Raw genomic sequence first — 14216 nt, 5'->3', positions numbered from 1 at the left:
ACAAGCTCCCTCTTTAAACCAATTCCGCATCATTCCCCTGGATCATGAGTTCGCCGGGGTCTGATGCTCTGTGAGAGGATCCTTACCATCCCAATGCAGAAGAGGATAAAAAGCAGCAACCATGGCACATCTGTACAGCTACGGTCCTCCAGCGGCTTCCATTCCCGTTTAGAGCTCTAATGGAAAAGACAAAGTAACAGAGTGGCGAGTGTTAAACTTAGTTAAAATCAGGAAGGCACAAACATATCACTTACTCCTAGATTCCTTCTTGCTGGACATGTTTCTTACTGAAACTTTTAAGACAAAACTCGAATATGTGCCACCTTTCTGGGATGTCTTCCCTAACTCCCACCGTTCTCCCTGTCCCATGCAGAGTACTGACTGCAATGCTTTTTTTTTTTTTTTTTTGGTACCTCTATTACGGTATTTAGCATGCTGAATTGGAACGTGTTGAGCTGTGTCACCAGAAGAGCATGAGCTTCACAAGGGAAGAGACCTCTTCTCATTTCCCGGCATCTACCATGACACGGGAGGATTCGAGGTATGTACTCAGTGTGAGCTTTTTAAAATTAATAAACAGGGGTGCCTGGGTGGCTCAGTAGATTAAGTGCCTGACTCTTGTTATCAGCTCAGGTTTTCATCTCAGGTTTGTGAATTCAAGCCCCACGTTGGGCTCCATATTGGGTGGAGAGCCTGCTTAAAATAAATAAATAAAATAAAAAAAGAACAAATTCTTCCAACTTCGATCTTAGTGGTAGCTTTCTCTTTGTGTGTCCAGATGCTAGACTAACAAATTTAGAATGTGCTTTACATGTGTTCTCTTCTAGGAAGAAAGCCCATTAAAATGAACTCCTATTCGGGGGTAGTTTCTTTTATATCTAATAAGATTCAGAAAGGAAAAACTGAATTAAAACATTTTTACAGACAATCTGGGTAACTCCTAAACTATCATCCATGGATCTTTACTCTGTTTCTGGAAAGTTTAAAGAGTTTCTAGATCAAACAGAGATTCCCTAACTAAAGAACTAGAAGCATTCTAAAAGTGAATTTGCAAAGTATTGACTGGAATCATGATTGTATTTTTCTTTCTGTCTTTGGTTTTTGAATCATCTTACAAATTCCTTTTAAACAGAATGTAACTAAAATAACACTCCTAAGCTTTCTAATGAACAAAAATCCCAGAGCATCACAGCCTCCACTGAAAACGATAAACCGAGAAGGGAGAGAGATGGTAGTCTCGGGAAACCTATGGGAAAAGTTCCTGTAAGAAGATGGGTGTGCAGGTGCCTGGGTGGCTCAGTCGTTAAGCCCCTGCCTTTGGCTCAGGTCATGATCCCAGTGTCCTGGGATCGAGCCCCGCATCTGGTTCCCTGCTCAGCAGGAAGCCTGCTTCTCCCTCTCCCTCTGCCCCTGTTTGTGTTCCCTCTCTCGCTGTATTTCTCTCTCTGTCAAATTAATAAATAAAATCTTTAAAAAAAAGAAGAAGAAGAAGAAGGGTGTGGCCTCCAATGGCTTCCATGACAAGATCAGGAAGCCATCTGGGAAGGCTTATCTGCAGGAAAGCGCACACAAGCAGAAGGCAGGTGGAGATAACACAGAGCCCTCCAATACTAGATATACTAATACTAAATACTAAATACTAGTATTTAGAGTGCAAGAGTGAGGAGCTGGTTCTCAGGTTTGCTTATTAGCTTTACTTCCCTTAAAAAAAAAAAAGTTTTAGCTATGTACTCTTTGATAACCTGATGAAAAGTAAACATCGTCTTGGGAGTTATGCATCTATTTGCATAATTCTCATAAAACCTTAGGGAATTCAGACCCCAGGTTAGGAAACTCAACTTTAAAATACCTGCCTATCAACGTTGAGGGCAGAGAGTCTGAGCTACAACCCTTCTTTCCTGATCCCTCACATGCTAACCAGACAAATGCTTTTTCCTTGTTTAGTGCCTTACACTGTTGAATTGTTCAACAAAAAAACCCGCCACCCTTGAAAGCTTGCTCCCAGACACCCACACAAGAAAACAAAAGAGCAGTAGTGAGTCATGGGGAAAAACCTTACCCCAAGACTCTAACTAGCATTAAAAAACCAAGAGTGAGTAGGCAGTTTGTTCCAGAGGAATGTAACACTTTGGAAAATGGATAAAGGGCTCTGTTCTCTCCCTGGTTCTGTCATTAGCTAGCTACACGACTTTAGATAAATTGCTTCCTCTCTCTGGGTGGCAGGAAGGAGTTAGATTGGATCTCTTAGGTTCCTTCCAACTCTAAAAATCTGTGATCAGGAAGACAGTTCTGTGAAAATTTTTATTATGACCAAAAAAAAGAAAGCGCTACAAAAATAATTTAACATTATTCCTTGTATTATTCAAGTAAGAATGCCTGTATTGTGGTCTGTGTTTTGGAAGATAGTTGCTCACAGTATGAATAAAGAATGTTTCTTTGTATTAAGTAATTTCAATCTTGAGTAATACCCATTACAGTAAAATTACTTACAAACACAGAATTTGGACACCTCTTTGAAATTCATTATATTTACTCTAAGGTAATTTCCAGAGCAACAGCTACTTTAAAATACTATATTTGTTTATTTTAAACTGTCGGGGGGGGATAAATAAACTGATTGAGTTTATTTATCCACAACTATTGTCTTAGTAGTTTTACCTTAGACCAACAGTCCGCTTTTAATGCTTAAATTCTCACCAAAACATAAAGAAAGTGGGATTTCATTCTTGACCAGAAACACAAAGATTCAACATCTCAACAATTCAATTCAACTTACTGTGGGCCACTTCTAACCAAATATATAAAAAACCTTTCACTGGGGATGAGAAGTGGAAAAAGGATAGGGGTTACATATAAAAAAAATAGTGATAGGGCGCCTGGGTGGCTCAGTCATTAAGCATCTGCCTTCGGCTCAGGTCATGATCCCAGGGTCCTGGGATCGAGCCCCACATCGACCTCCCTGCTTGGCGGGAGGCCTGCTTCTCCCTCTCCCACTCTCCTTGCCTGTGTTCCTGCTCTCACTATATCTGTCAAATAAATAAAACCTTAAAAAAAAAAGAATATTAAACTTGCCTTTCCCACTCTCTTTACTAAAATTTGTCTTAACAGTGGCATATTTTCATTTTAGCTCCTATTCTTAATGCTATCAGTCATTGATCACTGTTAAGTAGGCGCTATACCCAAAGCTTTACATACTTGATGTCTTCTTTACATACATTATGTCTTCAAAACAGCTAATGTAGGTATCCTTATTTCACAGATAAAAAACAACAACAACAAAACCCCTCAAGCACAACAGTTAAATAATCAGCCCAAGATTTTACAGCTGTGCAACCAGAATTTGAATCCAGGTCTGTGACTACAAAGCCAAATCCAATGAGAATATCATTCATTTGTACCAGTCAGTAAGGAGCAAAAAACTCCATTAGTTTTTCTTCACAATACAAAATTTGGGAGCCAATCCAATTATTTAAAATCCTATATGCACAGAGAAAGAGAGTGAGATGTTTTATGAGCCATGACATTTCTCAAGCCAGTCAAGAAACCCAACAGTTGAAAAATTTTAATGTTTCTTTAACAGATTTAACCAAGTGGCAACTGGATTTAATGCTGTCTGTTTCTTCCAATTAAAATCCACACAGACCCGGCAAAAGTAAAATGTTTTACAAAAGCACTTGTTAAATGTGATTTTTATCCCTTTCTCAAATTCTACAGATTAATACCAGCTGCCAGTAAATGTTAGCTCCCTTCCCCTTCACAGAATCTTTCAATTTAGGAATTAAATAGGGTCAAAGTTATCATACCATGCAACCCTTAGTGACAGTGATTGAGACCGAGGGAAGGGAGAGGTACAGATGAGCCCAATGGATCACATTTGATCCTCAAAACAATTCTGAGTCATTATTATATATTCCTGATTTTTCTATTTTGTAAAAGAGAAAACCAAGGTTCAAAGAAAATAAGTGAAAAATCTATTTCTGAAACCTGAGACCTCAAACTCAAGCAGAGAGATGGACACTGTAAGAGTTAAGGCAATGCTAAAAATAAAAAACATGGTAACAAGATGAAGAACGCCTTTGTCAGCCTCAATAGACTAAACACAGCTGAGGAAAGAATCAATAAACTCAAGGATAGAATCAATAAACTCAAGGATAGGTCAATAGAAATTACCAACAGTGAAACACAAGGAAAAAAAAGAGTTAAAAAAAAAAAAAAACCCACAACCAAGCATCCAAGAACTACAGGGCAATATCAAATGGTCTAACATACGTGTAATTGGAATCCCAGAAGAAGACTGAATGAGACAGAGAAAATGTTAGAAGAAATAATGACTGAGAATTTTCCAAAAATTGTAACAAAATTAGCACAGCTATATTTACTAAATTTATAACAAAAGAAATCAAAGCACAGATCCAAGAAGCTCAGAGAATCCAAGCAGGATAAAACCAACACACATAAGCGTGTGTGCATACACACAATACACACCTTACACATATTATATTCAAACTGTTGGAAACCAAAAATACAGAGATCTTGATGGCAGTGGAGGGGGACAGGGCACAAAGATTAAATAACCTTCTTGTCAGAAACCACGCAAAGCAAAAAACCAATGCAATGACATCTTTAAATTACTGAAAAAAAGTTTTTAAAACAACCAATACACTAGGGGTGCCTGGGTGGCTCAGTCGGTTAAGCTTCTGCCTTCAGCTCAGGTCATGATCTCCGAGTCCTGGAATCGAGCCCCATGTCAGGCTCCCTGCTCAATGGGGAGTCTGCTTCTCCTTCTTCCTCTGCCCCTCTCCCAGCCCACTGATTCTCTAATAAATCTCTTAAAAAAAAAAGCCAAAACAACCAACACTATTAACCCAGAATTCTATACCCCCCAAAAAAAGTTTCTCAGAAATACATTTCCAAACAAAATCTAAGAATTTATTAGCAAACCTCAACTATAAAAAAGTCTTAAAAAATTCTTCAGACTTAAAGAATAAAATACCAAATTTCAATGTACTCAGAGAAACAAAGATTTCCAAAAATGGATAAAATTAAAGTTTGAAACTTCCATAATAAAGTTTTATTATTTATTTATTTATTTATCTTAGAGAGAGAGAGAGCATGTAAGCGAGGGGAGGGGCAGAGAGAGAGGGAGACAAGCAGACTCCCTGCTGAGCAGGGAGCCAAAGCAGGGCTCAATCCCAGGACCCTCAGATCATGACCTGCGCCAAAACCAAGAGTCAACTACTCAACCAACTGAGCCGCAAGCACCCTAAAGTTTTTTTTTTTATTTAAAAGATAAGGGTGTGAATATATGTGTACAATGACATTCACATTATATAGTCTTTTTACTTATACAAGGTTAATAATCTAGAAGGCAAAATTATCATTTATAATACTAGTACTAGACCATAAAAAACAATTCTAAGTCAGACCACAACCGACCTCTATCTCATGTTTCTTTTTTTAAAGATTTATTTATTTATTTTAGGGAGAGAGAGAGAGAGCTCGTGCACATGAGTGGAAGAATCTCAAATAGACTGCGCTGAGCATGGAGCCGGACGCAGGGCTTGATCTTGCAACCCTGAAATCACGACCTGAGCTGGAATCAACAGTCTGATGATTAACCAACTGAGCCACCCGGACTCCCCTGACCTCTATCTCATGTTTATATTTTCTTACATTCATATCCTTAAAGTTAGGGAAGAAAAATGTTTAATATCTTCACATTCCTTCCTACATTTTGCACATCATAGATGAAAAGAAAGAAAGGGAGGGAAGGAAGGAGGAAGAAAAGCTTCCATCGTATCTCTTACAGAAGTCTTAGCACAGGCAACTATGTCCTAGACTCCACATTCACTATGAGCCCTAATACCTAAAGCCAAGGCCTTCTGGTAAATTTGATATGCTGTAGTAGGGATGTGTATTTTTTTTTTAAAGATTTTATTTATTTATTTGACAGAGACAGAGATAGCGAGAGCAGGAACACGAGCAGGAGTGGGAGAGGGAGAAGCAGGCTTTCCACCAAGGAGGGAGCCTGATGTGGGACTCAATCCCAGGACCCTGGAATCATGACCTGAGCCAAAGGCAGACGCTTAACGACTGAGCCACCCAGGCGCCCGGGATGTGTATTTTTTAGGAACTAAACCCTGTAACAAGTTATGACCTAAATTTCCATGTTATTTCTAATGAAAATATGGTTGTTGAGTAAATGTATTACAGATAACAGTAACACACAAAGGTTTGGACAAATGATATGTTATAAGCAGTTAGGTCAAATCAGGTATCACTGGAGGGCATCAGCAGTAAAAAGGGCAGGCAGGGTGGGCCAAGGGTAGGAAAAGGTCTGGCAGATGTAAATCTAGTTCACCGAAGTAGGCCAAGCAGGAAGGATCGGAAAGAAATGAAAAGATCGGAGAGGCAATACCAACAATCCAGAATTGAGACAAGCGGGTCTCAAACACAGAGTCAAGGAGGACCCAAAATCCAGGAAGTCACAAGACACCCAGGTGATATCTAACAGCAACGACTGAATGCTTCCAGCCCTCTTTTCATACTCTATGCTTACTCTCTGTATGACTTTCTCTTAATTAAAAGTATGAAGCTTCCCAAAAGATTCTTACACTAATCTAGTACCAGTATTACCTAATGCTATGAATCTTTCCTTAACACGCCAGACCTTGTAGACATGGTTTGAAAATAATGAAAAATGTGCTACAGAAAAGAGCACAATTACACTAAGAAGTTACTCGATTTTCAGACAATACTCTTAAGGGATTCTGTTGATTCTTCAGATCAATACTGAGTGCCACACAATGTACCTAAGATTCAAAGCCAAGTAAGATAGCCCCTGCCCTTGGGGCACCTGGGTGGCTCAGTCATTTAAGCAGCTGCCTTCAGCTCAGGTCATGATCCCAGGGTCCTGGGATCAAGCCCCACATCGGGCTCCCTGCTCCTCTCCCGCTCCCCCTGCTTGTGTTCCCTCTCTCGCTGAGTCTCTGTCAAATAAACAAACAAAATATTAAAAAAAAAAAAAGATAGCCCCTGCTCTCACTGAACTCCAGTTTAATAAGAGAAAGACAAATTAGCTACTATGGTATCATCGAGTGAGGCCAAAATAGAGACATCTAAAAAGTAATGCAGGGCTCAGATGGTTAAGCAACTGCCTTCGGCTCAGGTCATGATCCTGAAGTCCTGGGATCGAGTCTCGCATCCGGCTCCCTGCTCGGCGAGGAGCCTGCTTCTCCCTCTAACCCTCCCCCCTCTCATGTACTCTCTCTCTCTCTCATTCTCGCTCTCTCAAATAAATAAATAAATCTTTAAGAAAAAAAAAGTAATGCAGGGATAGAGATGTGGAACTATTGAGTAAACATTTGTGAGATCTGTTGAAATTACCTCACAAATTCTGAAGCAAACACTGAAAAATGATCCTTTGGTGTCTAAAATAGAATGTGTTTTGTGCCCAAAACATACTGAAAATTCTCGCTTGCTATGATGGGGAAATACTGACTGCCAAATAAGAATTATTCCACTCAGAAATGTTTAGTCGTCAACAAACAGAACATTAAGTTGGTTTAAAAATACAAAAATCAGCCATTTCTTTACTTTGTATCAAGATTTCTTTATACTAAAGATTCTAGGGTTGCTCCAGTGAGGAAGGGGCCTTTCAGTCTTTTCAGGCTGAAAAGTGGTTTTCCTTCCTTTTCTGGCACAATTAGTGTATTTACTAAGCTGCTCAAATATTTTCATGTTGATGTCACTGGTGAGCCTCCTAAGTACTATCTGGTCACATACATCTAGAACTGCTTCAGCTGGGAATTTCTGCTGCACTCACTGACCACAAGCTCCCTTGTCATTTCCCGAGTAAGCCAGAGAGGACTGTATTCTCCTACATTCAGAGCAGAACGAAGTGTCAACCTAGAAGGCTGGTGTTCACCCTGCAAAAGAAAGGGCAAGCCAGCATCAACTCCAACACCGGGAGGGCCAGGAGTTCACAACTACAGTTGCCCAATATTTCTGTGTTTTGATCAGTCGGGAGGTAGAGCACAAGCATTTATCATTAATAATTAGGTATGGAAGCTCAGAAACTTAAGCAGAATCAAGATTATCCTTAAGAGGTCATCGACACATGCCTACACTCCCACAGGACTGCAATGAGAGTTAAACTGGTAGGTCAGGAATTACAGTAACCTGAAGCCTCCACCTCATGAGAAGCATATGGACACGATGTGTGGGCCTAGATCTCTGCGGCTCGGGTCCATCCTTTCCATCCATGCTGCCTTTCCCAGATTCCAGTGAAAAGCTAACGGCACATGTGAAGGCCAAAGCAAGCTGAGATGTGGCCTCTCGTGCAGGACAGATTCCCAGAATGCCTCCTTGGGGTGTGTTTGCTAATTTGATGAATAATTAAATCCCCCCCTCCCCAATGTTATTTTTTTTTTTTGAACATCATGGTCTCTCTACTGCCTGGATAAACAGACCGCCTCCAAAATTGGCTCCATAGTTCCAATGGCTCTGCTACAGTTTTCATTGTCTTGGATGCTCCTTGGCACATCCAGAAAACCTCTAAGGTAGTCACTGAATGCATCTCCAAGGTGATTGCTACTAGGTACCTGTGTGATTTAAGTTACCCATGTGGCAAACATTGGGCTATCTGTGAGGACTTTATTTTGTTCGTGCCAGTCTGTTTTACACAAAAATCTCCAGTATTAAAGACAAATAGTCATACATTCCAAATCTTCAAAGCTCCCTCCAAGGACATACTGCTTCATTAAATTCCCCAATATGCTTTTATTTGTGCAGAGTAGTAACAAAAGAATAAAAGAGCTGATGTGTATCATTTTTGCCACAGTTTTCAATAGAGTGAGCAGACCTGATGAAGTTGGGCAGCAATAAAACATGGAGGCTTTCAGCCTTCTGTTCATAGCACCTGCAAATAAAATCCTGTAATAGGATTTTGAAAGACATTGCCTGCCCTTTGGGAAAGCTCTCTCAAGGATTTGGAGTGCATAACTACTTACAGTTACCATAAGTAATCCGTTTCATTTGCTAAGCCTGGTGATGGCAATTTATATTTGAAAGGTAAAAATAAAAGCATGATTTTAACAGGCAGTTAAAGGTAATAAGATACATTGAGTGGAAAGATACAGGCATCTGTGTCCAACTGCTTTTCTTAGTTCATGAACTTTATGCTAAATCACAAACATTCATCCCTTGAAGAAAAAAGGGGGAAATGGCAACTAGAGCCGCTTTGTAAGTTATTTAGTTACACAGCAATAGAAAGATCATGGGGAGATATCTCCCTTTTGTCTTCACCCTTCCTCCAGCTGCCCTAAAAATAAATAAATAACTGTGGTCCTGCTACAAAGATGTTCTTCCATCAGACTCCTCAGTGGCTGTCTTTCTTGCACATGAGCACATGATAATTAGTGAGCAGAGGCCAAGGTCATCCTTCTCTGCAACGTAGCTAATAGCATCTTTTACCTCCATCATCAATGAAACACGATCAAAATTATCCAAGCCTTGTCTGCCATCCTCAAACAGTACTTCTAACTGGTCTTTCTTCTGAATCAGTGGTGAGCAATGTTTTTAACTTGAAATTACTACCTTTTTTTTTTAATTATACCATTTTTATGGCCTTCATTTTCCCCCCATTACATCCTACAAGTGTCAGAATTTCTTTGGTACTTGATGATACCAAGGACACGAAAAAGACCAAAGCTCTACTTTGCACCACCTCCCTGTGACAAGACAGCCAGTTTCCAGACTGCTAATGGATTTACTGAATTTCCCTGCTATACTAGAAACATGTATTAAAGCAAGAGTTCATAGGTACTCAGTATAGGATTCTAACTCACATCTGGCTTCCTTTCCATGACACAATAAGAACTGACCCATGAAGGGGGGGAAATCGGAGGGGGAGATGAACCATGAGAGATGATGGACTCTGAAAAACAAACTGAGGGTTCTAGAGGGGAGGGGGTGGGGGGATGGGTTAGCCTGGTGATGGGTATTAAAGAGGGCACACTCTGCATGGAGCACTGGGTGTTTTACACAAACAATGAATCATGGAACACTACATCAAAAACTAATGATGTAATGTATGGTGATTAACATAACAATAAAAAATTTAAAAAAAAAAAGAAGTAACCCATGAAGTCCATACTGACTAAGGAGAAGGAATATGAAGATTACACTGACTGTAACACAGCTAATGGGTGCGTGGAATTGAGTAAATTTATGTTTTAAATCAGAATTAGAGAGGTGCCTGGGTGGGTCAGTCAGCTGAGCATCTGTCTTCGGCTCAGGTCATGATCGCAGGGTCCTGGGATTAAGCCCCAAGTCAGGCTCCCTGATCAGCGGGGACTCTGCTTCTCCCTCTCCCTCTGCTCCTCCCTGCAGTTCGTGCTCTCTCTCCTTCTCCCTCTCTCTCAAATCATAAAAAAAAAATCTTTAAAAAAAATGTGCATAGAATTTTCCTGTAAGGGACCGAACACATAATGACCATTCTTCCCACCTTACTGCCTACTTAGGGACAAGGACTTGTTGGTTTTATTCACTGCTATATCCTCAGTAGATGAAGAGTGTCTGGCAAACAGCAGGCTCTCTAAATTTCTTTAATGAATGAATGAACAAGGCTAGGTCCCTTACCACTGGAGTGACATCATGTTAGAGCAAACATCCTTATTGTCTCTCCTGCATGAGATCATGTCCCTAAAAAGCATTCTACTGCATCATAGGCTGGCTCCTTTTCCCAGAGATATTATATAGTATGAGATTCCCCAAGATGTTTATTAATAAGTCTACAAGAAAAATAAATTACAAATTTAAATAAGTTTCAGAAATATTAACAAAATCTATTCTTCCAAGTAGGATTTGTCTGAGACCTTACTGCGAGACACTCAAAAACTTATGTGGTCATGGGAGACATGAGTACAAACAGTGCCAACATCTCTAACAATACGTTTCTGGAAACCAGAGCATATGGGCTCATGCTCCCACTGAAAAACACTTTCAGAAGTGAAGGCGGGTAGCGCTAGTTAAGACTATGCTGAAACTGAAAGCAATTTAAACTGGTTAGATACTTTTGGAAAGTAATTTGACAATACATTTCAAAAACCCAAGGAAATAATCTAAAACATTAAAATAGCTGCACATAAGATGTCCAGTACAGTGCTATTATGAGAAAAGAATTAGAAATTTAACTATCAGAAAATAGTTAAATAGAATGGAATACTAAGCAATTATAAAAATACTTATGAAGAGTTTTCATTGTAACATATAAAAATGATAACGATAAAAAGTTGTATTTAAAAACATGGTATGAAATTATATCTGTGCCCTGGCTCTACAACTTGTAGGACAGTACATGAAAATGTACAAGCGTTGGAAGGAGATAATGCAATTTTTAAATAGTTTGACTTATGATGTGTTTTCCTCGTTTTGATTTCTATTAATGCTATTTAATTATGGAAGAAATAACAACAAAAAAGTAACACTGGCTCCCATTTCTCCAGATTACTCTTTTTCTGCTTTCTCAGTATAATATCAGCTATAAACAGACGAAGTATCAAAACTGCCAGAAAACATTCATGTCATTCTATCTGACACTAGTGATAGGAGATAGAACACTTTAAATGTCAGTGGAAAGCTATATGCTGAGAATCCACTAGGTAGGGGCAAGGTTGCTCCTGAAGAAAGCAGAAGTGGCAACATCAGACGGATACTAAATACACTAGCAAATATTAGAGAGGAAACACAGTACAAAGCAACACAAACCTGGATTCGAATCCTAGGTCTTCTTCTAAATAGAAATATGACCAGATGATCTGATTTCCCCAATTGTAAGGTAGAGGGGACTATCCCCACACCATGTGCTGTGGTTTTCAGGACTAAATGATTTTAAGTAAAGCTCCGAGCTAGGACCAGGCCCTAAACCATTGTTAATGCCCTTTCACAACTGGCAAAGGGGAAAATCTTCCCTATGACACATCTTAAAAATTGAATTCTCACCAATACTCATTTCAAGCATGTAAAAATTCCTCCCATGTTGCAGACATTCTAAAATGCGTACCTGAAAAAATGAAAAATTAGTTGTAAAGGAAATACAATCAGGAGAAATTAAATTAACTGCACAGTTGTAGAGATAATCGTGGTAAATATAAGAAACAAATTAATAGTAACCTTCAAATGGCAATGGCAAAAAAGAGCAACTGAAATGCCTTTGTAGGTCTTAAGTTTTTTAAGAAATATGAAGAAGGGGCACCTGGGTGGCTCAGTTGGTTAAGCGACTGCCTTCGGCTTAGGTCATGATCCTGGAGTCCTGGGATCGAGCCCCACATCAGGCTCCCTGCTCAGCAGGGAGTCTACTTCTCCCTCTGACCCTCTTCCCTCCCGTGCTTTCTATCTCTCATTCTCTCTTTCTCAAATAAATAAATAAAATCTTAAAAAAAAAAAAAAGAAATATGAAGAAAACTTCAATTCCAAAACCCAGTCAACCTAACTATACAAATATCCGCTCAGTGCGGAGTCTGCTTGTCCCTCTCCCTCCTGGCCTGTGGGGGTGCTCTCTCAATCGATCAATCAATCAACCACTAACTAACTAATAAATAAATAAATAAATAAAATCTTAAGGAAAAAAGATTACCAAAGTAATGTTTTATTATCAAGTGCTTTAGTGACTGTGTGACACTACATGCAGACTAGAGCTTATATCATCAAGCATATTCCATGTGTCAGACACTACAGATATTAACCTATTTGATTTTCACAACATGCCCATGAGGTTGGTACTATTATCATTCCCATTTTACTGACGAGAAAACTGAGGCAAAGAGGGGGTAAGTAACTTGCCCAGTAAATACTAAAACAGCAGAGATGTGAAGCAGGTAGTTGAGCTCAATGGCTTAGGACTGCACTGCTCTTCCATGTTGACTGTGGTTAACATCCTGTGTGGATACCGTGGACTGATGATGTATGTGGAAGAGAACAGGGTAAACAGAACAATGAGAAGCATAAGAATTACAGCAAAATTACTGTAGTATATTCTGTGGCTTATTTTATCTAAATTGATTTTTTTGCATGGTTAACATTTTTCTTACAGGAAAATTACAGGCCATAACGAAGAATAACATGTTATTAACATATTTTGTATTTTGAGTTCAAAGATAATTTCCAAATGTCCAAATATTGCTGTTGATATTTGAAGTAAACACCTGCAGGGATGTCTAACAGGTAGAAACAACTGTTGTTTCCTCCTAGCCTTCTGTAACTTCCATCATATTTTGTATGTAACAGTTTGGATTTCAAAAAGAAAAATCATACTAAAGTACTACTTTGCTAGTAAGAAATCACATACAGGGGCACCTGGCTGGCTCAGTCAGTATGCGACTCCTAGATCTCAAGGCCATGAGTTCAAGCTCCCACATTGGGTGTAGAGCTTACTTTAAAAAAAAAAAAAAAAGAAATCACATACAAATGCCCATCAACTGATGAATGGATAAATGCAATGTGGTATATCCATAGCATTGAATATAAATTTTAGAATAAAAAGGAGTAGGGATACATATTACAACATGGATGATCTCTGAAAACATTAAAGTGAAAAAAGCCTGACACAAAAGGCCACATGTTATATAATTCCATTTATATAAAACATCCAGAATAGGTAAATCAATAGAGACAGAAAGTAGTAGAGCTTGCCTAGTATTGGATGAGAGTTGAGGGGAAATGGGAAATGACTGCTCATGGGTATGGGGTTTCTTTGGGGGATGATAAAAATGTTCTACAATTGATTGTAGTGATGGTTACACAACTCTGAATATACTAAAAACTACTGAACAGTAAATTTTAGATGGGTGAACTGTATGGTATAAGAATGAAATCTCGGGGCACCTGGGTGACTCAGTCGGTTAAGTGTCTGACTCTTGATTTCGGCTCATGTCATAACCTCAGGGTTGTGAGATCAAACCCCCCTGTTGGGCATGGAGGCTGCTTAAGATTCTTCCTCTCTCTCTCTATCCCTCCCCCTCTAAAAAATTAAATCTCAATAAAGTTGTTATATGTATAAATCACAGAAAACACTTAAAAAGGAGCCATATTGGCCACTTCACATGGAATTCTACTGATTTCACGACAGACTTCATACAAACACTTCTAATACAGCTACATTAGATGTACAATGAGATAAAAGCAGAACAGTTTTAATTAAGGTAAAGAGTTGGGTC

At 39.1% G+C, this 14216-nt stretch overlaps 1 protein-coding gene across 4 annotated transcripts in view; it reads right to left on the bottom strand.

The window, feature by feature from the left end:
- The window catches only part of SLC44A1 (solute carrier family 44 member 1), a 196183-nt gene that overhangs the window by 141994 nt on the left and 39973 nt on the right, over positions 1–14216 (bottom strand). For all 4 annotated transcript variants that reach the window (XM_028108788.2, XM_028108787.2, XM_088018878.1 and 1 more), the window contains exon 2: positions 87–176. In XM_028108788.2, the coding sequence (XP_027964589.1) occupies positions 87–176 (90 nt within the window). The remainder of the gene's footprint in view (positions 1–86; positions 177–14216) is intronic.

Source organism: Eumetopias jubatus, unplaced genomic scaffold (assembly GCF_037043125.1).
Source record: "Eumetopias jubatus isolate StellerSeaLion01/CBP00866 unplaced genomic scaffold, mEumJub1_p1.0 scaffold_15, whole genome shotgun sequence".
Lineage (NCBI taxonomy): Eukaryota > Metazoa > Chordata > Mammalia > Carnivora > Otariidae > Eumetopias > Eumetopias jubatus.
Note: the sequence above shows the minus strand (reverse complement) of the source record. Positions and strands in the feature narration are given on the sequence as shown.